Source organism: Lissotriton vulgaris, chromosome 5, assembly GCF_964263255.1.
Source record: "Lissotriton vulgaris chromosome 5, aLisVul1.2, whole genome shotgun sequence".
Classification (NCBI taxonomy): domain Eukaryota; kingdom Metazoa; phylum Chordata; class Amphibia; order Caudata; family Salamandridae; genus Lissotriton; species Lissotriton vulgaris.
This window is the reverse complement of record NC_141693.1, coordinates 1,589,350,029-1,589,376,588: the sequence shown is the minus strand read 5'-3', so window position 1 is coordinate 1,589,376,588 and position 26,560 is coordinate 1,589,350,029. Positions and strand designations below refer to the sequence as shown.

Sequence of the window (26,560 nt, the reverse complement as noted above, 5' to 3'; positions counted from 1 at the left end):
GAACAGCATTATTGTCCCAAGGTGGGGAAGTGGACCATTCCTGGATTTATTGCAATACCTGGTTGATGTGTGGATTGGAAAACAAAATGTGTACCATGACTCTGTGTTTATGGATGTGGTCTTTTTAAACCATACTGCTTACGTTTTATAAGGGTATAAGCAATGGACATTGCAACTGTTCCCTTCAGGACCTTGAAGTCCTGTCCTTAACTTTTCATGTAGAACCACTTGCTGATTTCTGAATAGTGAGTGAGAGATCGTTAATCCCTTCGCTGCGGGGTGTTTTCCCCCCTCTGTGCGGGGGGAGGGGGGCCGCGCGCAGCGCCACCGTGATGGTGACGAGCTGAGCTCGTCATGAGGCGCAGCGGAGCTGCCCTCATGACGAGCTCAGCTCGTCACGGCCACACCCGTTTTTAAAACGTTCAGCACAGCGGGGAAATTAGCCCCGCGTGCGAACGTTCCAACGGCCGTGACGAGCTCAGCTCGTCATGAGGGCAGCTCCGCTGCGTCTCATGATGAGCTCAGCTCGTCAGCAGCACCCTTGTGGCTAATGTAACCGTGTTGTTTCTGCTTACATTTCACATGCTTTACGTAATCTTGCATTTCCTATGAGTGTTTATTTTTACTTTTTTTTTTTTAGGCAGCATATTACTCTTATCAAGTGCATAATTTGAATTGAGCCACATCCAAGTGTTTATAGCGGGCACAATTAAGTTGTAGCTGACGGCAGTGTGAGTTTCTCTCAGTGGGGCAGTATGGTGTTCAGGGAGGGATAGGATGTGGCACCATGGCAAGAGCTGTTGAATTTGAAACTGGGGAACCGGGTTCAGCCTTCATGACCAGTGCACCAGACCACTCTACTGAGGGAGCATATTCCCATGCTAGACCGTAGAAGGCCCCGCAAGACCTTAGAAGGCCTGATGTCTTGGCACAAGCAGGTGTTCCCCTAGTGGTGTCAATTGTGGGTTAACCTTGAAGGCCTGTCCACTACAAACCATACTGAAGTTCACCTCCAGTATTGTGGGCAGGCCTACGAGCAACAGTGATCCAGTCACAGTGACTCTGTCACTGAGGTCACATGAACCTTGAGCAGGTTAGGGTGATGCGAACGGTGTGACCGCACTGGGTACCTATTTCAGGTGGTTGTGTAGTGTTTGCAGGTATATTATGGTTTAAAAAAACGAACTGCCTCCTTCCTGGCCTCCAGCAATTTTCAGCAACAATAAAAATGTCATGATAACTTTGGTGATTAATGTTCTTCCTCTAGAGAAATCACAGTTTTGTCTAGTGGAAGGGTTGACTCCTGGAAAGCTAGCACAGAGGGTTAATGTGCCTGCTTCAAAGAACGTGTACTATGCAGATCACAAAGTGCACATAATGATAACTTGGTTAGTAGGTTGCTGTTTTTGTCAGAAAGATCCTTTTGTTACTTGCAGTTTATAAGTTAAAATCCTAACATAGAACAGTGAGCTATTAAACTATACTGCCTACTAGTATGGTTGTCATGTGGCTTCTACACCTTGTAGTCCTTTGTCTTATGTAACATTTCCTATGCAGTGATTTACAAATATATAAATGTTTGTCTCTGTGTAGTGTGTGTGTTGTAAAGTGCTCTGACACAGTACACTGGTATGAGTGGCACTGTGAATCAAATTAAATGCATCTGAGAAAGATTAAAGGGTGTTAAAGGGTGGTAGTGAGGGAGTCCGAGGCTCTGACACCGTACACTGGTATGAGTGGCACTGTAAATCAAATTAAATGCATCTGAGAAAGAATATGGTTATATAGACTTGAGGGGGACTGTTATAGAGTGGTAGTGAGGGAGTCCGAGGTGTAGGTGATCTTCCGGGGCACCAACAAACATTGTTGCACAGGGCGCCAACAGCACTAAAGACGGCCCTGCCATCGAGGGCCGTCCAACTCACCCATTGGTACCTCCATTGGCCTTGTTTCAGCAGTAGTAGCTGCAACTCAGCAAGGATCGGCAATGCAGGATTTGCATGCACACCAAACTAAGTTTGCAAACTTCAGTCTCTCTGCTTCATGCACAAGCACTTTTAACATGTGCTACCTGCTCTGGAGCCGCTGGAATTATGCAGCAATTGGGGACAAAATGATGCAGCAGTGTTGACTAAATTATGCAACAAAAAAAGGCTGCAGTGTAATGCAATATATTTTCTTAAACTTTATTATTTAGATACTTTTACACATGTTAAGTCTCTGCAAAGATTCTGCCTCATTTGTAAGATACAAATGCAGCTGTGAGAAAGGTGATTAGTCAACCTTTGCAAAGGTCCATCCACTTTGCAGCAACTCAAGGCACATTATTTAGTAACTTTTTATAAGTTTGAGCTACAAAAAGAATTAGGTAAAACTGTAAGATTATGCAGTGGATGATATAATATGTGGCAAATATGGCAGAGCCATATTTATATACAAAATATTTGTAAAGTAGGATATTTTGCCATTCATGTTTTAACTGCTCGTGTGGAAGAAGGGAGAAGTGCTAATGAGAGAAACTGCATGGCTTGGAGACAAATGGCTTATGATTCCCCTGTGTATTGGGGACATTGTGTGATTGGAAATATATCCCACTTAGTGAATGTATTTAAATGCCAGTAACTCCTATTAAACCTTAAATAAGCAAGTGTATCCATTGGTTGAATTAAATAACATAATAAGCTGTAACTGGTAGGTGAAATGCCAACAAATTCAAAAAATTGGAATGTTTGGCACGTTCTGGCCACACCTCTGACTATGCCCACTGATCCAATCCTTGGGTTATGCCTGCCCTCGGAGTCTCCGCCCACAGTTCCCTTACTTTTTTCCCCCCCACTTCGACCACTGACTCTTCTCCCTCCTTGCCGGGACTGATGGTGGCATGCGGGGGTAGGAGGCAACCAGTCTCCTTCCGCTTCTCCTCTACAGCAGAGAGCTGCAGCGGCAGTGCTGAGCCCACTCTCCTCCTCAGGGCAGGCGATAGTGGCAAGGCTGACCCCCCCCCCTCTCTTACTCAACCACGGAGGGGACCATTTTTGTCTGTGTTGTTTCGCCTTTCCTCTCCCTCTAGGATGAATAGGCTGGACAGTTACAGGCGCTTCGTGCAGTATGCGGCCAAACAGCCTCCTGGGCCCTGTCATAACTTGCCATAGGCGTCTTTCCTTGAAATGATGACAGTGGCACTACTGTCTGCTTTGGTAGCTGTAGATCATGCAGCAGGTGTGGGGGTGCCTTAGACATAGGCTACCTGTCCCCCCCTAAGGAACATCAAAGCGACTGCCAGCAAACACGCCGGGCTCACCGCTAATGTAAAGTCGTGGGCTCTAGGCCCACATACTTTGGAAATAAGGTACACAGACATTATGTATAGTACTCAGAACCAGCCACATGCACTCAGGATCTTTTATTGGCAGGGTCACCTGACCTGCGACACCTATGTTGGATGGGTGTGGGTGGGTGTAAGGACCAGGCCTTGAGGGAGTGGCTGGCAAAACATTAGACTGTCCAACAGGACAGAACATGCTTCACCCCAACCTTACCAAAGCCTTCTGTGAATGCTTTTCTTGGGGTGCCTCCCTCTGAGGTGTACAGAAATATTATGCACCCCTAGATCTTCCACGTCCTCATTATTGGCTGCAAGGTAAAGACTAAACTGTGCCCTCATAAATTATCAGTCTTGTTAAATACTGTTGTGAAATCAATAACTTAATAAAGTATCACAATCTTGTTTTCAAGTTATATTATGGAAACCTAGTTAAATACTGACTCTGCCACAGAGATCTCATTAGCAATCCCCAAGGGGCACCCCATAAAGCATGCTGACAAACATGCTGAACAAACTACCCCTGGCTTTAAGACAATGTAAAGATCATCTAACATTCCGCAAACTCCTAAAAACTGTTTTGTTTAAAAAATGAAATTTAATTCCATCTTCATACCATGTTTGCTGTTTTACCGGTTCAAAAAAGCGCAGAGATACTCCTGCCGGAGTGGATTCAAGCGCTATATAAACCAACAAATAAATAAATGGGCAACGTGATGGGGATACCACTTGTATATTTAGTGAAACATTGGACGTATCCATGCATAATACGCTTTAAAGTATAGGAGCAGAATTGTTTAGCGCTCAGAGCCATAACCTCTACGCATATGTCTTTTAAGTGCTTGGCATGAGGATATATAGACCACCCAGGCCTGCATCTGAATTCCTACCTTATTTCTTGAAAACTGTTTCCTCTTGCGTTTTATTTTTTTAACAGAGTTTTATATAGCACAAACTTGGGTATCAGAGCATTTTACATAGCACCAGTTGCATTACATGAGGACCCATTCATTTCTGTTAGGCACGGGGAGATTAAGTGATTTGTCCAGGCCAAGACTCGAACCCACTTCCCCAGATTCGAGGTCAACCGCCCTAGCCGTTAGGCCAACTCCTCTCCCATCTGCTTATTGAAAACTAATAAACTCATCTTGCTAGACAACTTTAATATTCATACGGATGATAATTTATACAAACAAGCCCAACACTTTCTGGACTTTAGTGAAGCTATCAGAATTTGGACCAAATACTTAGCTCTTCCACCTCAGTTACAATTAATAGGGCCAGTCAGTTAACAAAGACTGACAACCGACTCTTATATTTTACTCTTTCCATTACCAGTTGTACTAATTCCTTCTTTCTGAAATGAGAGGTTATGTACAGACGCTGGAGCACACTTAACTCCGAAGAAAGGGCCACTAGCTTACATACCTCTTACCCTAATTTAAACGCCAGTAAGCCAACTCTAAATTCAAAGTTATTAGACTATAGGTTTCTACATCCCTCGATACCACCATTCCTCTTAGAAAACAACAACCTGCAATGAATCATTCATCTGCTTCATGGTTCACTTCCGAGTTGAAATCCATGAAGCATGGTTGCAAAGTACAAAAAACAAAATGAAGGAAAAACTATTCGGTTATATATACATCTCTTTATAAAGCTAAACACCAATCGTACTATAAATTAATCAAAGTTACTAAAGCTGGTTCGAAAAATCCAACTAGGGAGGTGTTCAAGCTCTACAAAAGCATGGCATGCCCATCACAAGAGCTGCATGACAGACTGTTGGACTTCTTTCAAAATAAAATCATAAATCTAGTGAAAAAATGTCCCCCAAATTCTGATCTAATCTGATCCACTAGTGAAGCCTGGTCTTTGCTCGCTCCTGAAGCCGTAGAAGAGATTCCTAACATGTTGAGCTCTATAACTTCTCTATTCTCCAATCAAAGTTTACTCTGTTCAGTGTTAAAAAGGTATCAATCAAAACACAACCCCACTGCCTGAAAGTAATTTAATCAATAAGCTTAACGTCAAGAATCAAGAAAAGGGAAAATAGGTTACCCCATCCCCATCTGGCATTACACAGTATCCAAAAAAGGGGGAAAACAATTCAATAATATACCATGTGACATTTATTTTGGGGTAAATACCCAAAGTTTATTGTTCAAATCAATAATATACCAAGATATCAAAATTGCATGAATAAATATTGCAATAAATAAAATAACAAAGAATAGATAGCCAGTCACACACACTCTTAATACCCAGGTGTAAGCAAAAACAGATCAAATGCACAATACAAACAACTCAGCCATGCAATCCATTCCAAACCACACTACGTTCACAAACTCATCACACTGCAAGACAAAACCACACGCCAGACAGCACAATGACTTTCACGAGAGACAATCTAACATACAATGCAAATAAGTTCATACAGGAACTGTTCCTGTTCCTCATTTTTGGCAATTACAACAGTTTAACAATTTCTGTCCGACAGATGGTTGATGCATATTTTTTATATCTATTATAGAGACCAAACTTCAGCATAAGGTAATAACTGTTGTAGGAAGGTTGTGCCGATCAGCTTGGGACATGCTCCAACGCACGTTTTGGTGGAAGACCCTGGGGGCCTCATTTATGAGAAATGACGCATCGCTGCGTGAAAGCAGCGATGCGTCACTTCTCAGTGCGCACTCCTTGCGACATTCCTGATGCGTCATATTTAATGTATGACGCATCATGTCGCAAGGAGTTACAGATACGTCAATATTTCTGACGTATCTGTAAGCGCAAAAGTGACGCATTGCTGGAGTCTGTCACAAAAGTGACGCAACTCCAGCAATGCGTCCTTTCACATGGGGCAAGCCCCATGTGAAAGGGCCTGCATCAGTCTTACGCCTGCTGTGAGGCAGGCGCAAGATTTTGACGCAACGGTGTCCTAAAAGTGACGCAGTGAAATCTCACAAATTTCACTGCGTCACTTCTATGACCCTTCCTTGCCTCAATAAGGCCCCCTTGCATACATTATACCTGGTGCAGGTATAATGTGGCGCAGGGGTTTACAAAGTGACGCATCTACCTAGATGCGTCACTTTGTAAATATGGCGCAACAAGGCGCATTTTTTACGCCACTGGTGCGTCACAAAAAGTGACGCATAGGCGGCGTAAAAGTGACGCACGGCCTCATAAATGAGGTCCCCAGTGCAAGTCACACCTTCTTAAGGGCTCTAAACGTTAAGATGCAAAAGCAGCAATCGCCTGGGGAACCTGGACAGGCACAAACTCGAAAATCCCAGATCATGGGGAACTCTTCTGGCTGAGGGAACTGCTGAGAGTAGGGCTCACGTCAATGGATGGATACGGAGGGCCAAATAAATAACACTGTGAGGACATTGGAGCCAAAGATATATCTGGCCGTAGATATATGTAGAAGCTGTCACTCAGGCCATGAAAGAAGGCAGCAAAAAATGGTAACAAGTCACATATATCCAAAGCACTTTGGTGCGGTGAATGCCACGAGCGTTCAGAAGGGCCCGAGTCCCTGGATCGTCAGAGTTCCAGCCAGAATGGAATGTGTTAAAAAGGTTTCAGAGGTCATCATTCCATCCCTGGCAAATTTGTATAAATGCTCCCTGACTTCAGGGAAAGTAAACCAATCATTTGTCTATTTTTTTCTTATGGAAACCCTTGCTAGACCCCAAAGCACTGTCTAGTTATCCCCCTATCTCAATCCCGCCTGTTCTTTGCCAAATTGATCAAGACCCTAGTGAATAAACAGCTAACTAACATTTTAGAATCTAATCAACCCTTAAATAATGTACAATCTGGTTTCCGCAAAGGCTTATGTATGGAAACGGTACTGGCCAAAGTAACAGATGACATCAGACACATTAGGGACGAGGTGGAGTGGCGGCCCTGATTTTATTAGAAACATCAACGGCCTTTGATACCATCGTCCACTTCATCCTGTGAAACCATTTAACTGAGGCTGGGATCGCAGGCAAAGTCTGAGTGGTTTACTCGTCTTGCAAGACCAGGCTCAAGTGGTGGCCCTGGTTAATTAAAGACCCCCGTAACTCGATCACTAATGGAGTTCCCCAGGGATCCATTAAGTTCCGCCTTGTTCAACCTGTATTTTGCGTTTAATGTCTCCCTCATTGAATTTATTGATATCCCCTTTCATACCTTTACCAATGCTACACAGTAGAATGTTGGACTGGATGGTGACACAACCCATGTTAAAAATTGCTCCATGAAGTTGCAGGATGGATGGATCTAAACTCTCTGTCCCTAAATTGAGACTAGGTTGAAAGCATAGTGTTTGGACCAGATTTAGCATGTACCTTCGAGAGGTGGCTGGAGACTTTAGAACCCTTGCTCTCTCCCGTGCTCCCTGCTAGTAATCTGGGACTAATGACTGATAATACCCTGACTTTTACAGAAAATATCAAATATGTCTGTTCGGCAGGTTCCCGTCTATTGCTTATAATCCGGAAGGTTTTCTCTTTCATACCACTGACCTCTAGGCCTTTTGAGAAATATCAGGAGCTTCCAGTTTAAAGGAAGGAGGCCAAAAAGAGTAGAAGGTATTATCTGACTAGATAGTGACCGGAGCACCGGGGTCTGCCATGATGTGAAGATTTCCACCAATCACAGTGCAGTATCTTGCCTTTCTTCTGACCTAAGGTTCTTTTTAGATGCTTGGAATGTTAGTGTTCAAATAAGCTGGAGTTACTTGGACTGGCTTGGAGACTGGATGGGTTTCTTCTTCCTCTTATAATAAACCTACAACTTACTCCATCAATACGCCTCCTGGACATGTCATTTCAGCTGCTTGAATCTTACACTGGCGTAGTTGGTAGGATGTAAGAGGAGAAGGACCTAACAGTAACTTAATCTTTTAACCCTCTTTCAAACTTACTGGTAATGAAGGATTTTCCTACACAAGGTGCTGTGATTTTACTTTCATTGGATCTCCAACCTTATCCTGAGATTGGGAGCGATCGCGGCGTTTTTCACCTGGTTATTTAGCCTGTGTGATTGATAACCGGCGCGGGCTCATCTCTGCCTACCTTCCTCCTCAATTCATTCATGTCAAGGGGTTTGTGATTAAATTCTATTTTTCCCCTTTACAAACTCACTATTTGCAGCATACATTTTCAGGGGAAGGTACCTTTTCTCACAAGTTCTACGTTTATATTGAACTTTGTCATGTGGTATCGCCGTGGGAGCGACTGTTGGCATTTATTTAATTTGCTCATCTAAACTTTGGTGAACTGAGTCTGCCACAGAAAGGAACACAATCATTTGACTTGGATGACACTTTTCTCCTACCTTCGTAGTGAGAGTGATGTCGTCGAGTCCCTGACTCTTGGAACTTCGTCATCTCTTCGTTCCTGGCTGTCTTTATTTTCGTTTCTTCATTGTACGGCGAGTGTGCGGACGCGTCACTGTGCCCTCTTCTTCTTCTTCCGTCTGGATTTGGAGCTGACGTCAGTGCACCCCAAACATTGTGCGCGGAAGCAATCTTCAGGTTGCCTAGCTACGCGTTGTTGTCACAGCGTCCTAGACTCCTTTGACCTTCCATATTTGGAACTGACATCAGTGCGCATCAAGCGTTATACGCGAAAGCAATCTCCAGGTTGCCTAGCTACGCGTTAAGAAGATAAGCTCCTGTTTACGTTTGTTTACAGTGACACACACAGTCTTGTATTTCTTTTCACATCAGCGTTTCACATCAGTGACACAGACATTTTTATTGAGGGTTACGGACACATCTGTGGCACACACACTATTCTCTAAGGATTGCGTGTCATCCCTCTGACAATTCCTTTTACAATACCAGGGTAAACTACAGATTGCTTGTCATTTCAGTGACACGCACACTCTTTCCTTTTAATTAATGTCCTTTACAAATTTGTGCTTCTGAGTTTCTTTTAGTGACACGAACACTCTTCTTTGTACAACATTTTATTCTTGATTATTAAGTTTGAGTTATGTTACTCAGTTAAGGAAGTTAACTTCTTCATGTAGATTTGCAGATTTAACAGATGAAAGAATCAGAGACCAATTCATGCTTGGATGCAATATAGAAAAGGTTCGAGAGGAACTATGGTTGCAAGATGAACCTTCATTGGATGAAGCCCTACAGGTCGCGAAAAGTGTGGAACATTCCTTAAAATGTGTAGATACCTTAATGAAAGATAAACAGGTTTCGGTTCATGCAGTTTAAAGAAGGTGAAAATACCTCACCCTAAGTCTGATCGTTCAATCAAATCTAAGCAAAAAAACGATGTGCCTAAATGTTTTAGATGCGACAAAGTTGGGCATTTCACAAATGACAGTAAATGTCCTGCTTTAAATGTGATATGTTCAAAGTGTAAAAGGAAGGGTCATCTTCAATTGTTTGCAAGACCAAAAAACCCTTTCTAATGTAAAATGTGTAGATTCTGATATTCCTGAAGAGGATTTTGTGTGTGGACAAATTGTTGTTCAAATTGGTTCTGGTTTAGACCCTAATTCCTGCCCCCTATATGTTATCCTTGTAGAGGGAAAATCTACCAAAGTACTTTTTTGACTCTGGAGAAAAAATTACGATTGTCTCAATGAGTTTCTTTGAGAATAATTTAGCTCACAAAATAACTCTTCTTAAGTCGGATATCCCTCCGTTAGCTTATGGAGGGGAACCCATTCCACTTAAAGGTTACTTTACAGGTCTTATTGAATACAAGGATCGTTTTGCTTCAGGGAAGATCTATGTTTCACAAAAGGGTGACCTAGGTGTGATGCTTTATCCCAGAAGCTCTTCCCTGATTGTACTGAAAGAAATTGTTCGCACGGTCCTCATTGACTCAGACTCGTCCTTAGAACGTCGTATCAAACAAAGGTTTCCCAAGGTTTTCAGAAGTGAACTTGGATGTCTAAAGGATTTTAAGTAAAAGATTCCTGTAGGTCCTAATTCTCAACTTTTTGTTCTAAAGTTAGATATGTTCCCATAGCAGTGAGGGAAGAAATGAAGAAAGAGTTACATAAACTTAAGGAAGGGGGGATTATTGAAGAAGTCTCTAGTACTGATTGGCTTGCCCCATTAGTGGCAGCTCGAAATTCTGATGGGTCTCTTTGTTTGTGTATTGATTTAGGACAACTTAACAAATGTGTGGTTGTTGACCATTATCCCCTTCCCAACATATTTGAGATGGTTGCTTTGTTGGGTGGGGCTAAAGTGTTTAGTACTATAGATTTAGCATCTGCGTACCATCAGATTAAATTGGATGAAGCCTCAAGGAACTACACCTCCTTCATAACTCCATTTGGGACTTTTAGATTTGTTCGTATTCCTTTCGGCCTGGTATCCGCAGCCTCTGTTTTTCAGAGAGCTATGGACAAGATACTTGAGGCGTGTGAAGGTGTGTGCGATAATGTGACCGAAGGCACCTCCTAAAGAGTTATGGGCGTGTGACACAGTTAAAGACCAGAAGAATATCAACTGCCAAAAACGTTTCTGTGAAACGGCGTTGTAGTTCTCTTTGAGAAGCCTATTCTCGAGTGCTAATCCTACTAATACGGGTCAATGCGATCCTCTCAGCTGCATCACAAATCGACTCAAAAACACTAACGGCTAACAGGGGAAAGAAAGAACCAAGCTAGTCTGGGTTAAGTGTTTATTGTATACTTCGTGCTCTGGATACCAGAACCAATGAGCTACAGTCCCTTAGCCACTCAAAAGCAATGATACAGTCTTAGAGACACTGCAATCAATCAAAAATGAGAACTCACTTATCCATTCACATGACAATTTTTCCTTCAACCAATGGAAGGCAATCACATTTTCCCATGTCTAACAGAGCATGTTTCCTCCTGCGTGGTTGGTTGTGGGTACTTGGATGTGTTCTTCTGGTATTACTTTGCAGCTGTACTGTTTTAAATCAGTGTAGTAGTTATTAGGAAAAATAAGACCTCCGTTAGAAGTTACTGCAGACAGCAAATTCTAGTTTTATTAGTGGATCGCCCTGGGTAACTTTAACAAGCGCGCGAGCCCCGCACTCAAAGTAAAAAAAATCACGAGGAGAGTAGGAGGCAGTAGGGGGAGAAGAGAGAGGGGGGGGCTGCACCTGTTTCCCTTGCAGGAGCGAGCTTTGCTACCATCTGTTAATTACACACAAATGGTTTCAAAGCTCGCTCCTGCAAGGGAATCACCAAACGTGCACGCGTTGCCATTGAAAGCAACACAACGCTTGCACGTTTTTGGGCCAAAAACTGAATCCATTCCTAAAGGACTCCTCCTAAGCAGCGCATGCGCACTGCGTAGGCGAGATCTAAAAATCCAGAAAGCTAAAATGGGTGCTGTAAGCGGGATGCACCTTGTGCATTAGAGCAATGAATCCGCTCCAAATATAACAGCTGCTCTTTACAAATAAAATGAATCCAGACGATGGGTCCTTGACTTCAGCCTGCAAGCAGTCCAAGGCCACAAAACAGCACACCCCATTCCTTGTACCAAAATGTGGTATCCGTGTGTAGGAATCTCCAAGGATGAAACGGCAGTGGAGATATAGTAGAGATATAATTGGAGTTTATTGGCATCAGTCAAAATAGTAGATCCCATGGCTTGAGACCAGCTGCTCAGGCAGGGGACCAGTAGAACTGACTTTCACCTGGCAACCAGAGGGAAAGTTCCACAAGAACGCAGAACCTTCAATGACACATACACATTCTAATAATTCCTTGAGGACACACAGACACATGAAACATACCCACATACTACAGTATTGTCAGTGCCATCAAAGAGATAACCTTGCATGCTGTTGTTTGCTAAACCGCCTCTTCTGTTTCCTCCTAAACCGCCTGATTGCCTTCTCTTTCTATGAACTCATTTGGAACGTGAATCTAAAGTTTCCGAACTCACAACACTAAAATTGCAGCTCTCCTCTATCAAAGGTTGTATGGGCATTGTAAACAGCTTTGTACTGGCCCCTTGCCTTATTTATTAATCTGACAAGTTCAAATCAGTTCACTCTCTGGCCATAATCCATCCCTTTTTAATTCTTATTTCAATCTTAAACACTTAGTAAGAATTTTGTAAACAAGAAATACTAATGTACATTTAATGTAAAGAAAATACACCAGCAATATTAAGGACATTAATAATGAGAATGGTTTAACTAAAGCAAAGGAAAATCAAGATGAGTCCAGACTGCCTACCCTTTAAGAGACATTGTAAAGACATCCAGAGACTTACTTCCTGATTGCTCTGTTTACACATCAGCTATCCTGCCTTACCTAACCGAAACTAAATGAATTAAGAGAAATGACTATTGTTTCCAGGTGATACATTTACCTTGTCTTGGAACAGAGATACAACAATGTGACTAATTTAGAGGTGAATTCTGGTCGTGGGTAATGGCTGAGGAAGATACAACTCCATCCCATAAAAGTCTCCGCACCATCTTTCAAGGGGCCGTTGACCTGGTCAATTGGACATGCTGTCCCTAGAAGAATGATGCACACGCAATGCCTAATAGTGCAGGTCACACAACATTGTATACACTAAGGAGAGAATGCGTCTAGATTTGTTAACTTTGCCTGCCTCCATCGTTTTATAATATTCTATCATAGATTATCATGGGTACTAATCCTGCAACTTTGTATTGCATCTCAGGTTCGCATCTGATCTGACTTTGTCCTACCCCTTTGCAGGTTTAGAACAAGTTTTACATCACAGTCTCAAAAGCTAAACAGCACGGCCACAGCTGCTTGTCAATTAGTATGTGTTGCATAAGTGATTGCCTTAGGGGCTCAACAGCAACAGCCTCTGCTTTTTCCTTACCCATTAGGGTTTCCCTGGAGATGGCAGAAAGTAAAACAATCCTAATTCAGGTGTGCAGACATAAAGCCAGTTCTTTTATGGCCCTTATTCTGTTGGGCCAACTGAGAGGTTTGGCTATGGTGGTGACGGGGTATTCACCGCTGTAGCCAAAACCATGACCTGCCCCCATCTAAATCAGGCGGACCATTATCTTGGGAGTAAGCATACTCCGTTGACATTGTGACAGAGTATACTTACAACCAATATATAAATTGGGTCCGCATTCTTTCAAAACACACACAAAACATTAACAGTCAATAAATTAAATGAATCCTTTTGACGGTGAACATGATTCCATGGGTGTTTTGTTTCTCCATTAGTTCTCACTGTCAGGATGAGATGAAAAACCATTGGTCATCAATTCTTCTTCTGCATAATGAAGTCTTAACTTGGCTCTCAGCGAGTTTCTATGTGTTTTTGTGTGTGTGGCAGAGTGGTGTGCTTTTTGTCTGAAAGTTCTTGATGCTTTTTCTCTTTGTCGCCTTCCTGACAAAGAGTTTCCTCAGTTATCCACAAGTTCTAAAATAATAGATTTCACGTTAACTGGATTGTTTTAATTTCAGCTGCATAATAAGGCTTAACTCGACCTGTTTTTACGCCTGCAATTCTAGTTTATGCAGTTGAATGCAACAAGCCCAAGGCACTCAAATGTCGGTGTAAATCATATATTTAAATGAACATATGTCAGCTTCTGAACTATTATATTATACAATGCAGGCATCAGACATCCTCAAGTTCAGGACAACAATACACTTTAGGAATATCATTTTGGATACCAAAACATATTTTACAAAGTTACATTTATGATAATGTATGACATGCGTTAATGATTTTATTGCATTGCCTACGTCTATTTAGCTTTCTGAAGAATGTGCATATGTAAAATTACATTTCCATTAGTTTTACACTCCCCAAAATGTCAGGTTTGCTGCATCAGTTCTTATGGGTAGAATGGCAGAAGGTCTAGTGGAGGTGGATAAGGTTTGGGCCCTGGATCCATCCTAGACCAAATAATGGGCACACAAACTTTTGCCCCTGGCTGATTTGGGCCCTCTGTGGAACACCCTAGGAGCAGAGCACAGCACTGCCTAAAATGGTGGGCTCCGAACACAGGACCTGAGATCAAGAGACTTATGCAATCAATAGGAAACCAGTGTGTGCAAGGTGTGTTTGTGAAGGAGGGTGGGAAGTACCAAAGTCAGGGGGATTTCTTTTGGAAGGGGGATTACAGTTTCAGAGCTTTGATGCATGACAAGGAATCAAAGGGAGGCTGGGGCAGTTCAGAAGCTGCCTACTTTTTTTTTAAAAGGTCACAATGCCCTACCACACCGAAGGAAGATTGATAATTCGAAAGGAGGGATTGTGGATGTCAAGTAATAAGGGGCATGTCAGTAGTTTACTAAGTAAGTTGAACATGCTATGAAATAAGGTTCTTGGAAGTAGAAAGTAAGAGACCAGGGAGGTCAGAAGTCTGTTAAGCCCTTACAGATATCTGCCAACAACCTGATCAATAAACTTCACATTACTAGACCAAAATGAGCTGAACTAAAAAAGTGAGCATCCACTGAGAAGAGACCTTCTGCTTGTATACATTCTTGTACAACAACGACAGATAATTCTTATTATTAATATTAGGCTCAGAACAGACTACAATGACCCTCAATAAATGGCAACACTCTACAACTTTCTTACAACTAAGTTCTTGTTTATGAGCCAATGCCAATGACTTATAATAGTTTCAATATAAATGTTCTTTGCTTTTGTATTGTTTCTTTGCCATATATTCAACATTTTCTCCTGTAAGACCAGTTTAATCAGAGCAACTTGTTGTGGCTCTGTCCGGGTAAGTGGATAGGATTAAAGTATAACTGGGAGTACAGACACTTAGAGGACTAGAGAAAGACGACTCTAAATGTCCAACTGGTTGCTGCCCCTAATTCCCTTACAGTCAGGCCTGTAGTTAATGGTACCTATCTGGCCTCTTTCAGGATCGGATTTGCAATTGCCCGACGTCTAGCAGAGGATGGTGCACACGTGGTGGTGAGCAGCCGTAAGAAGGTGAACGTGGACCGGGCAGTGGAGGAGTTGAAGGCAGAGAATCTCAGTGTGTTGGGAACTATATGTCATGTCGGGAAGGAGGAAGACAGACAGAGGCTGATAGCCACAGTAAGCAATAGAACCAAAGCATGTCCATATCTGAACACTTCCTAAATATCTGGGCACCCGGTTAGAAGCCTAGCATCGCCGTCCCCCCAAGGAACCTGAGAACAAATATTCCATGGAGATTTTTCTTAACAATTCTCCAAGCCATTGTGGTCCTCTAAAAGGATCTAAGCCCAGGCCTGTTAACATGAGCATCCTTGAGATTTTCATGTGTGAAGTATCTAGCCTTAGCTTGAAGGCATAATAGTCATGTTCATTTTTGGCCCAGTTCATTAGAGTAGCTTCATCAAAGCCTATGCTTGGTGTTGTCAGCTGCATCATGCATCTGATGCCACAATGGAATGAGTGCACACCTCCAGATTCATGAATACTACATCAAACAACCACACACTACTCCAATGCAGTTAATACATAGCATTGGGTGTTGAAGACCTCCTCGTAATACACTAAAAAAGTCCATTTCAATGGCCATATGTAGTAATTCAGCTCACACGTATAACGCTTTGCCTTATGGAAAGATGACCATGTATGGAAGACTGCAGTATTAGTATAAAAGCTTCCTCTATTTTACTTATTACTTTCTAGCTGTGACATTACTACTCAACTGTAATTACAAATGACATAGCTACTTTACTGTAATAAGTTATTACAGATAAGTAGTGTCACAATGCCTGCTGCCATGGCTACCCGACAATGTGAAAGGCAAGACACTAAGCAAAATTGTAATTGCAAATTAAATTTGCTTTGCTTCTTATGTTCTTCTCTATTTCTTTTTTATATCATAGTCATTAGAAAGCAGGAGATGTCAAAACTACAGCAACCTCTGACACTGGCTTATACTAAACTGCTTAACATATATTTTTTGAAGTCTACATGAAACAATAATTTTACAATTTCGTATAATGGTATTAGATAATCATAAAAAACGAATTAATTGCAACAGAATTTTATGGTGGTCATGTGGTAGTGTAAGAAATGCTACATGCATCGCACTTAGGGAATCGCTAATTGCAATTCCCTAAATGCGTTCACATATTAGGTAACCGCAGAAATTGGAATTACCTATTTTCCAAATGCAATGCCTTTGATGTATCGGAAAATTTTGTATTTGTATTTGTATGTGGATTTATAGAGCGCGATTGCTGCCCGGGGGCGTCCAAGCGCTAAGAACCAACAGAGGGGAGAGATGGAACCAGGGGGGACTGGCGGAGCAATTACTGAGAGGAGTTGAAGAGGAATGTTTTGAGCTGTTTCCGGAATGAGGAGAGGTTGGAATTGGCTCTCAGATGGAGGGGCAGGGTGTTCCAGGTCTTGGAGGCATTGTGGGTGAAGGTCCTACCGCCAGTTCTGGCCTTCTTTATTCTGGGTGTTGTGGCCATGAAGGCCTGGTTTGATCGAAGATTCCTGGTAGGTTGGTAGTGGGAGACTAGGTTACGGGTGATGAGGGGGCCTGTTTTCTAGAAGGCCTGGTGCGCGATACACATGGCTTTGAAGTGGATTCTTTGGCGGACTGGTAACCAGTGTAATTTGATCAGGCGGGCTCTGACGGATTGGCGACGAGGGAGCTGAAGTAGTGTGAGGGCTGCGCAATTCTGCACAGTTTGAAGTCTCCACAGTGTATATTCTGGGGCAGCGAGGTAGAGGGCGTTGTTGAAGTCCAGGCGGGACTGAATCAGGCCCTGGATGGCTACCTGTTTGGCTTCCATGGGTAAAAGATGGAAGATCTTCCTTAGCATCCTAAGGAGGCCAAAACAGGTAGCTGAGAGTTTGGTGGCTTAGGTGCCAAAAGACAGGGATCTGTCCAGCCATACCCCAAGGCTCTTGATGTTGTCCTTGGGGTGGCCATAGAGCATTAAAAGATCTAGGGTCGGCCGGGCCCAGAAGCATTAGCTCTGTTTTGTCCCCGTTCATTTTGAGTGAGGAGGAGGACATCCAGCTCTTTACTTCCTCTAGACATTTTCTGAGCCCTCCTGTCTTAGGCATGTTAGCTTTCTGCGCCAATGAGACCACCAGCTGAGTGTCGTCAGCGTAGGAGATGATCTTAACTCCAAACTGACGGACAACCTCAGCCAGTGGCCTCATGGAAATGTTGAAGAGCGCCGGGTTTAATGAGGAGCCTTGTGGTACTCCGCATCTTAATGGTCTGCTAGTAGATATTGCCTCGCCGTCGAATACCCTAAAGGATCTGTCCTTCAAGAAGGATTGGAACCATAGCCATGCTTTGTCTTTTATGCCGATATTAGACATCCGGTCCAGCAAGATGTCATAGCTGACCGTGTCGAAGGCCGCGCTTAGGTCAAGGAGGATCACTGCCACTGATCCTCCTTGGTCCAGGATGGTTCTGGATTCCTCGGTGACCATGAGGAGCGCGGCTTCAGTTTCATGCTTTGGTCTGAAGCCTGTTTGGGTGGGGTCCAACAAATGCTGGTTTTCTAGGTAGGCAACGAGTTGGCCGTTGATGTGTCTCTCTAGGATTTTGCTCAGCCAGGGCAGTAGAGAGATTAGCCGATAATTGCTGAGGTCTGAAGGGTCCAGGCTAGGTTTCTTTAGAAGGGCTCGGACCATGGCTCGTTTCCATTCCGGCGGGACTATGCCGGCGTTGATGGAAGAGTTTAGGAGGTCCATTATGATGGGCAGAGTGACTTGGGAAGCTGACATGACGACGTCTGGCGGGGCTGGGTCGTCAGGGGAGGCTGATTTGACTTTCCAAGCCATGGATTCTAGGGTCGCAAGATTGAGGGGGGGAAAGAGGTCCAATGTGGGAGGAGGCTGAGATACAGGGGGTGTCAGGGTAGAATTGGTCTGAGTTGGGGGGTGGTGGACAGGGGGGGAAAGGATTCGTAGATTTTATTAATTTTTTGGAGGAAGAAATCTGCCATGTTGTTGCAGTGTTCTGTGGATTTGTTCTCAAGCAGGCTAGGTGGCAGTTTAGTAAGGTTTTTCACAATTTGGAAAATTTCTCTTGGTTGTGATTTGGCTGAAATAGTTTTGTTAGAGAAGTGTGCTGCTTGGCTGGCTATGATTTCTTCTTTGTCTTCTTTGATTACCTTTCGGTATTGAGTTTTATTTCCTGGTGAGGAGTCCAGACGCCATTTCCTTTCGGCTTGCCTACACTGGCGTTTCTTTGCCCTGAGGGCTTCTGAATACCAGGGAGCGGACTTGTGAGGACGTTTAATTGTGGTTTTTCTTTTGGGTAGGGAGTGATTGAGTGATTGGGTGATCCATTCTTTGTATGTCTGGTTTGCGAGGCAGGGGTCCTCATTACGGAGAGGTAGGTTGCTGGCCAATTTGGTGGTCCATTTTTCGGTTGAAAGGCGGGACCAGGGTCTGGCTATTCTTACTGTAGGTCTGACCGTTAAGGGCCTAGGTGTGGTCCATGAAAAGGGGACCAATAGGTGGTCAGTCCAAGGGAGGGGGATAGGAAGACCCGTTTACAGGTTTACGCAGTTGCTAAATACTGGATCTAGCAAGTGGCCCTTAACGTGGGTTGGAGAGCTGACAGATTGGAGTAATTGCAGCGCTGCTAGGTCGTCTGTAAGTGTGGTTGCCGTATGGTCTGCTACAGAGTCAAAGTGAAAGTTAAAAACTCCTAGCAGGGTGAAGTTAGAGGAGGTGCTGGCTCGTTCGGCCACAATCGATGCCAGATGGTTGTGGAATTGCTTGGGGGGACCAGAGGGGCGGTAAATTAGAGTACCTGAGAAGCAGTTGTTAGGGGAGAGTTCGAGGCTGAAGGCTAGGCTCTCGCAGTCCGGGATGGTTTCTGGGATGACTCGGCAGAGGAACTGCTCTTTGTAGATGATTGCTAAGCCTCCTCCTCTACCTTCAGGCCGGTCCCGACGAGAGATTTGGAAGCCTGGTGGAAGGGCTGTGACCAGGGCCGGGTCGGAGTCTGAGGTGAGCCAAGTTTCCGTCAGGAAGACAATGTCAGGCATACGTTCTTCCATCAGGAGTGCAAATTCCTCCCTATGTGTGGGTAGGGACCTGCAATTTAGCATGAACATTCGGTACTCGTGGGATTGGTCTGAGGTCAGCTGGGGTTTGAGGGTCGATTTGCAGATATTGCAGGTTTGTGGGAGTTTTTCTGCGTGAAGCGGATGCTGGCTGCACTTTTATTGATGGGGCCTTAGTTCCAGGAGTTTTGCGGCGCTGTACTGCCTGGGTTTTGCGGTTCAGGGTGTAGGGGGGGTGGCCCTAGGCCCGGTCTCGGCGCGGACGAGCTTGCCTTAAGCGCACCTTTGGCGCGCAATCGTCGCGCCCGCTGCGCTCGTCCGCTGCGCTTCCTCCACATACACATGATTTATTGAGGGTGGAGGGGTGAAGGGGGTGTGGCCTCGAGGGGGGCGTGGCCTGTGTGCACGCCGGTGTTGGCGGCAGCTGAGGGGATTTTACCGGAGGGCCGCGGCTGTGATAAGATCCGCAGCGCGGTTTGCCTGTGCCAGCGAGCAACAGAGATGCTTCGTAAGTAGTTTTTTTTTTTAAAAGCAACAAAGTAACAATTATTGACTCGCAAGTGAAAGAGTTCAAGATAACTAGACAGTTTTAAAAAGCTCCAGGCTTCCGCCTCAGGAGTGAAGGTTCTGACTGGACGCTCGTATTCAGCGCCAGTTATAGGGCAAGGGGGCGTGGCCTTGAGGGGGCGTGGCCTGTGTGCATGCCAGTGATGGCAGCAGCTGAGGGGATTTTGCCAGAGGGCCGCGGCTGCGATAAGATCTGCAGCGCGGTGTGCCTGTGCCAGCGAGCGACAGAGATGCTTCGTAAGTAGTTTTTTTTTTAAAGCAAAAAAGTAACAATTAGTGACTCGCAAGAGAAAGAGTTCAAGATAACTAGACAGTTTTAAAAAGCTCCCGGCTTCCGCCTCAGGAGTGAAGGCATTTTAACGGTCGCAAACGGGCAGATTTTGCAAGTTGGCCCATTTGCAACTGGTAAAATGTTTGATGCATGTGCTGTCCCTTAAGGAGCAGTCTTCGCACATTTAAACAAAAGCTGAACCACTGGTCAGTGTAACTCAACAATAATGTTTACAGATGAGATACAGAAATGGGATGCCTGGCTCCTAGGCAACGATAAAGAATGTGATATTGCATGTGCCACTGTTATTCCAATTCTTTCTATTTGATTTCCCCATGTTTAATTTCCATTACCGTGTCTGCTTTGCCATTGTAATCATTTTCTCTTTAACTCTTTGTTCTTGTGTCTCTCATTCTCCATTATTCTTATCTCACCTTAAATTCCCTTTCTGTTCTCCCTCAGCCTCTTTTAATTGTCTACTTTACTTTCTTTCTTGAGACATGTTCTTGATCTCTTTATTATTTTTCAGCCTCTCATCTTTTAAAAAAAATACATTCTCAAACTCCGTCTTTTGGTCCCTGCTTTATCTTCTCTTTCACCTCTCCTAAATATTGTGCTGGCATCCCTCTCTTCATCATTCTGTTAATTTATTAGATTCCACTTTCTTCCTCCAACCTATATTCCTCCTTTCTCTGATGTTCTCTCAGTCTAGCACCAGCTCAATTCTTCTATCTCCTGGATTTTTTTTATCTCTCAATCTTTATTTAACCATTGATTTTTACATGCTTGGAAAGCACTGAAAAAAAAACCCTGAAACCCTAAGGTTGAGGTATTTGCTGTGTGTGGATAATACCTCTTTTTCTGAGATCCGGCTCTGGAAATGAGGCATAACATGCAGATTCTGTATTGATCCCACCAAGATTTGTATATTTTTTCTTTACCACCCTTGCCACCCTTAAATATTGGCAGCTTTGATCTGTTGAAATCTGTCAGTGGAAAATAGTGGTGTGCAATAATCAAAGTACAACTAAGAATATTAACCCCACTAATATTCAAATCTGGGAATACTGACCAACAGATACTGCCCTGCCCAAATATCCAAACAATATGAAGGCTCTTGAGTGCATGGAGGGGCGTGGCTAGTCAGTCATGGTGACGGACGTGTAGGCTGCCAGCTCTGCATTGGCTTGCCTTTACTCCTACAGATTCTACCCTACTGGGTGCCATTCGTCCTAGGCACTGATGGCGTAGGGCATGTCTACCGGCGAGTAGCCCGAATGCCCAGTTGAATCCCCACTGTAGTGAGCCACTTGGCCACTACTATACATTGTATCAACATGCACCTAAGGGGCCGGGCATGGACCTGAGGGAATAAATAAAGGTGCTCGAATTGCTCATGATCCAAGCATGTAACAACATAGTGGTGGCTGGTGTGGCTACCCTGCTCACTGTACGATTGTCCTTTCGAGAGAGTGGCATGTGCGAGGGTGGTGCCCGCTACACTGGCGACGAGGTGGACTTACCCCACAGATCGAGTACTATGGAGCTGTGCTGTCTGGGGTTCATGCTGAGTCAGTACGAGATGCAAGGTGAGGAGCGGCCGGTTGTGGTGAAGTCGAGCACTGCTATGGAAGAGGACGACAGAGTTCCCCTGCTTGGAGCAGCTGTGGAAGAAGTGGAGGCTGTGATTCCCCCTCAGCAAGGTGGTGGAAGGAAAGGCGGCCCTGTGAAGAGGGTGACTGGGTGTGGTAACAGCAGCCGCGGTGCAGCACCATGGAGAAGAGACTGGGGCGTGGCCATGGACCGAGGCCCGAAAGAGTACCGCAGTGAGCCCGGCTGTGTGCAAAGACAAAGAAAAGATCAAGAAAGAAAATTATACACGTTTTCAATAGAGCACATGCATTGTGACGGTGGCGAGAAGTGCTATTGAATTGGTTGTGACTGGGAAGACAGGGGGGCAGGACGAATGGGTGGTCAGAGGAAGGTGGAATCCTAAACAAGATGTCAGTGCGGTCCCATTAGGAACATGAGCCCACCAATGAGCACTGTGCACTCTCTTCGCTGGTGGCACTGTCACCCTTTAGTCAATTGGCTGACCCTGCCACAGTGGCGCAGAGATGGAGGAAATGGATAGGGCGTCTAGAAAATTACTTTTGCACTTCAGGCGAAATGGATGCTGCTGTAAAAAGGTCAACCATGTTGCAAAGGGGAGGAGATGAGTTGTACAAACTATTTCTGAATCTACCTAATACCGGCACTGATGATGATTTTGACGTGGCGGTGGCCGAACATGTATTTTGATCGGCAATAAAATCCAGATTATGAACATTTTAAACTAAGGCAGGCCTGTCAACAAAAAGATACATCAGTGGTGATGTTCTTTGCATGACTGTACACATTAGGCAGCATGTGCCCAGGAATTGACAAGCACGTGGAGAAAGGGTGCAACAAATTCAAGGCTGCCGATCTGCCAATTTAAGGAAATTGATCTTACATCAACCTGGTATATTGCCTGATGAGATCCTTATATTGGGTAGATCCCATGAACTGGTGGATGCTAGGGCTGGAGAGAAGGAATCAGCACTGGCTCGCACAGCAGTTGTGTCATCGCAATCTGTCCAGGTGAAGGTCAAAGAAGAACCCCTTGACACCATCTGCAAATGGTCTGGCAGAGGAAGGGAAATGGCCCAGACCCCCTCAAGTGAGAAGTCATGCGGAAGCTGTGGACTCTCCAGTCATCCCCTGAGAGGTTGTGCGGCAATAGGAAGAACATGCCTGAAATGAGGGAAACCAGATAATTTTGCACAAAAGCATGTCCCGGTGCCCTACATCAGCTGATTGACAAAGGAAACAGCTAATTTTGTATCCGAAGAGGAGGAAGGACAAAGTGCGGCACAAGTGTTGATCCAACAAATGGAAATCCTCGAGGATGAAGAGGATGATGAGGGAGATGTATTCACCATTTTATTCTGAGGGTGTAACAACTAAAAGAAGAGACCACCACCGATGTGTAAGGTGAACATTGGCAGCACATAAATAACAGCTCTCATTGATACAGGGGCATCAGTGAACATTCTCGATGCAGAGCAATATCAGGGTCTAGAGTCATGGCCTCAGTTGGTGAAGACCAAGGTGAAGCTATATACCTATGGGGGGCACTACTCCCATACCTCTGCAAGGAATCATATAGGTGGAAGTAAGTCATGGAAAAATGCCATTGTTTACTAAATTTCATGTCGTACTGCAAAGTTCAGAAACCCTGCTGGGTTTCCACACAGCAGAGGACTTGTGGTTGGTATTATTCTCCAAATAAGTACACCTATCACATGTGGAAGACATCATGGCCGAGTTTCCGGAATCGTTTGAGGGGCTAGGATGCCTAAAGGATGTCGAAGTGAAGCTACACAAAGACTGAACAGTCAAGCCATTGGCACTACGAGATCGGTGTGTACTTTTCCCACCTTCGACCCCTGGTAGAAGTGGAGCTTATCAGGCTGGAGAAGGTGGGTCTGATGGAAAAAGTGTCCTGGTCCCACTCCATGAGTGTCACCCCTGGTAAGGGCCCCCAAACCGACACAGCTGGGGGCAATAAGATTGTGTCTGGACATGTGATTACCGAATAGGGCAATCAAGAGGGAAAGTCATATTACCCCGACAATCGACAAAATAGTGACAGACATAAATGAAGCCAAGTGGTTTTCCAAAGTGGAGCTCAACTCAGGGTATCACCAACTAATGCTGGATGAGGCCAGTCGATACATAACCACGTTTTCGACCCATGTGAAGTTAAGGGGATTCAAGAGACTACGCTTTGGAGTCTCCTCCGCAGCAGTGGTATTCCAGGATGCGATAAGGGAGGCGTTATCAATGTCAATGATGACGTCCTGATCTTTTCTAATGCACTGGAGGTGCATCATGCCCAGTTGAGGGCTACCTTACAGCAACTCATCAACCAAGTACTAACACTCCACAAGAGTAAATGCTCATTCTACTCCAATGAAGTAGAATTCTTTGGTTATTGGTTCTCAAAAGAGGGCCTTCAAGTGGATCCTACGAAAGTGGAAGCCATCAGGGCGGCAGCAATTCCCCAGAACCCCCCATAGATGTGTTGTTTCCTGGGGATGGATAATTACTGTGGGAGGTTCATTCCCCAACTGGTGACCATCTCTGAACATTTGCGGGCGTTAAACAAGAAGGATACGCTGTGGGAGTGGATTAGTGCAGCATTGCAGGCATTTAGAGATGTGAAAGGAGCACTGCTACAGGGAGCAATGGTAGCCTACTTCAGACCAGGAGGGCAGATGGAGCTCGTTGTGGATGCCAGTCCCATTGGGCTCGGAGACATACTGTTACAGCGAAATACCTCTGGGGAGTGGGTACACATCGCTTATGCCAGTCGGGCACTATCAGCTGTAGAAACCAGATTTGCCCAAGTCGAGAGGGAAGCACTTGCTATCAAGTGGACATGCCAACACTTTCACTTTTACCTTTGTGGACACCAATTTCATGTCATAACGGATCACAGAGCTTTGGTGCTCTTATTCAGTGGGACAGCAAGGAATGGGCCACCAAAAACTGAGAGATGGCTGGTGTAGCTACAACAGTACAATCTTGAAATCTCATACCAACTCGGAGAGAACAATCCAGCAGATTACCTGTCACACCATCTCTTGACAGCCGATCCAAGGACACAGAGAAATTGATGAAGGAGTTGAAGGATTTAATACATCTCATCACTGAGCTAGCATGTCCCCGAGTGCTGTCAACAGAGGAAATAGTAGAGGGTACCAAAGAGGATACTTGCATTAGAAAGGCGAGAGAGGCGCTGAAGGCGCACAAGTGGAAAGCATTCCTTGCAGGGGTAAACAGCCTCATTGATGAGGAGAAAGAAGCACCGACTGGAATGTCGCACTGCCGTGATGAACTAAGTAAGAGCTCTGAGGGGGTTCTGAGGAGGTGACAACAACTGATAGTGTCGCAGAGTCTGTGGAGGCGCACTGTAAAATTAGCCCCTGAGGGACACCAGGGTCAAGCCAAGACCAAGGCACATTTACAGACCAAAGCATGATTCCTGGGAATGGATCGGATAGTGGAAGAGGTGGTGCAGGGATGCATTCCTGTTTGATCACTGAGGCTGAACTATCGGCAATGAAAATAATCACCGAAGATCCTTTCAAAAGGACATGGTCAACAGTAAACATGAACTTTGGAAGCTATCACACACTTGATGGTAGACCGCAACACCAAATTCCTGGCAGTGGAACTCATCAGGTCAACAGCCTTTGAGTGCGTTCAGCCTGCACTTGAAAAAATATTTGCCATGCTTGGTTTGCCTGACAAGGTGAAAACTGATAATGGGTTGATGACCCATGGTCAGGAATTCAAGGAGTACCTACACCATCTTAACATCAGACACAGGAGAATCACTTCCCAGTGGCCCCAAGCGAATATGGAAGTGGAAAAAGTTTATGATGACATTCAATAAGGCCCTACCGATAATGGTGGATCAAGGAGTTGATTCGTTGGTTTTCCTACAACAGTCCTTGAGAGCCTATCACTAAATGCCTCAAACTACCACAGGATGAGCTCCTCATGATAGGTCTGGTCAGAGTCTTGGTACCCCTGAGCTCCCAGTGGGCACCAGCAACCTTAGACATAGAGGCGATCCAAAACAAGAGAAATGAGAACAGTGAGAGGGTGAGTAGAAAGAGGAATGCACAGGAGTCGACTATATGACTGGGAGACAAAGTTGCGATTAAAGACCGACATCCTGGATGGAAATTCAGAACTCCCTTTGAAAAAGAAATCTAGGAAGTGGTTGGACTAAAAGGAACCATGTTCCTGGCCAAGAGAGACTTGGTTTAAGAGGGCATTGGGTGGACCTGCCCCCATCGATATAACAGAAAATGACTCATCACTGATGGATCAGCACAGCGGTGAATGGGAGCCTGAGGCCGGCAGTTTTGAGGAGACCAGCAGTGACAGTCTTTGAGCTAATGCTGAGCACAGAAGGTGGGCGGATCACTCATGGTCCAAGCACGTAAGGACATAGTGGTGGCTAGTGTGGTCACCCAGCGAGTGGCACATGCAAGTGTAGTGCCCTCTACACCCACGATTGATCAGCAGACGTGAGCCTGCCGCATGGCCCCATCAATTTACCAGTGACCTGGACATGGAGAGCTGCCCACTGACTGGTGCTGATATCCGCACTTGGACCAGAGTGTGAGCATCATTTGTGGCTGTGTGCTCCTTCTGAGAAGCTGTGTTGTGGGTCAGGTCGAAAGAAGAACCCCGAGCTGTGGACCGTGGTCGACCCTGCTGGCTAACTGGATGAGTTGGGCTCTAGGAGCGGCATGGGGCTGACAGATTGCGGCCCTGCGTTGCTGTGACTGCCCATCCGCCTACCATTTCTCGTTGCC

General features: G+C 44.8%; 1 protein-coding gene across 4 annotated transcripts in view; it reads left to right on the top strand.

Moving 5' to 3' along the window:
* Positions 1 to 26,560, top strand: part of LOC147716752 (dehydrogenase/reductase SDR family member 4-like) — a 197,851-nt gene that overhangs the window by 81,410 nt on the left and 89,881 nt on the right. For all 4 annotated transcript variants that reach the window (XM_086923697.1, XM_086923695.1, XM_086923696.1 and 1 more), the window contains exon 3: positions 15,179 to 15,356. In XM_086923697.1, the coding sequence (XP_086779823.1) occupies positions 15,179 to 15,356 (178 nt within the window). The remainder of the gene's footprint in view (positions 1 to 15,178; positions 15,357 to 26,560) is intronic.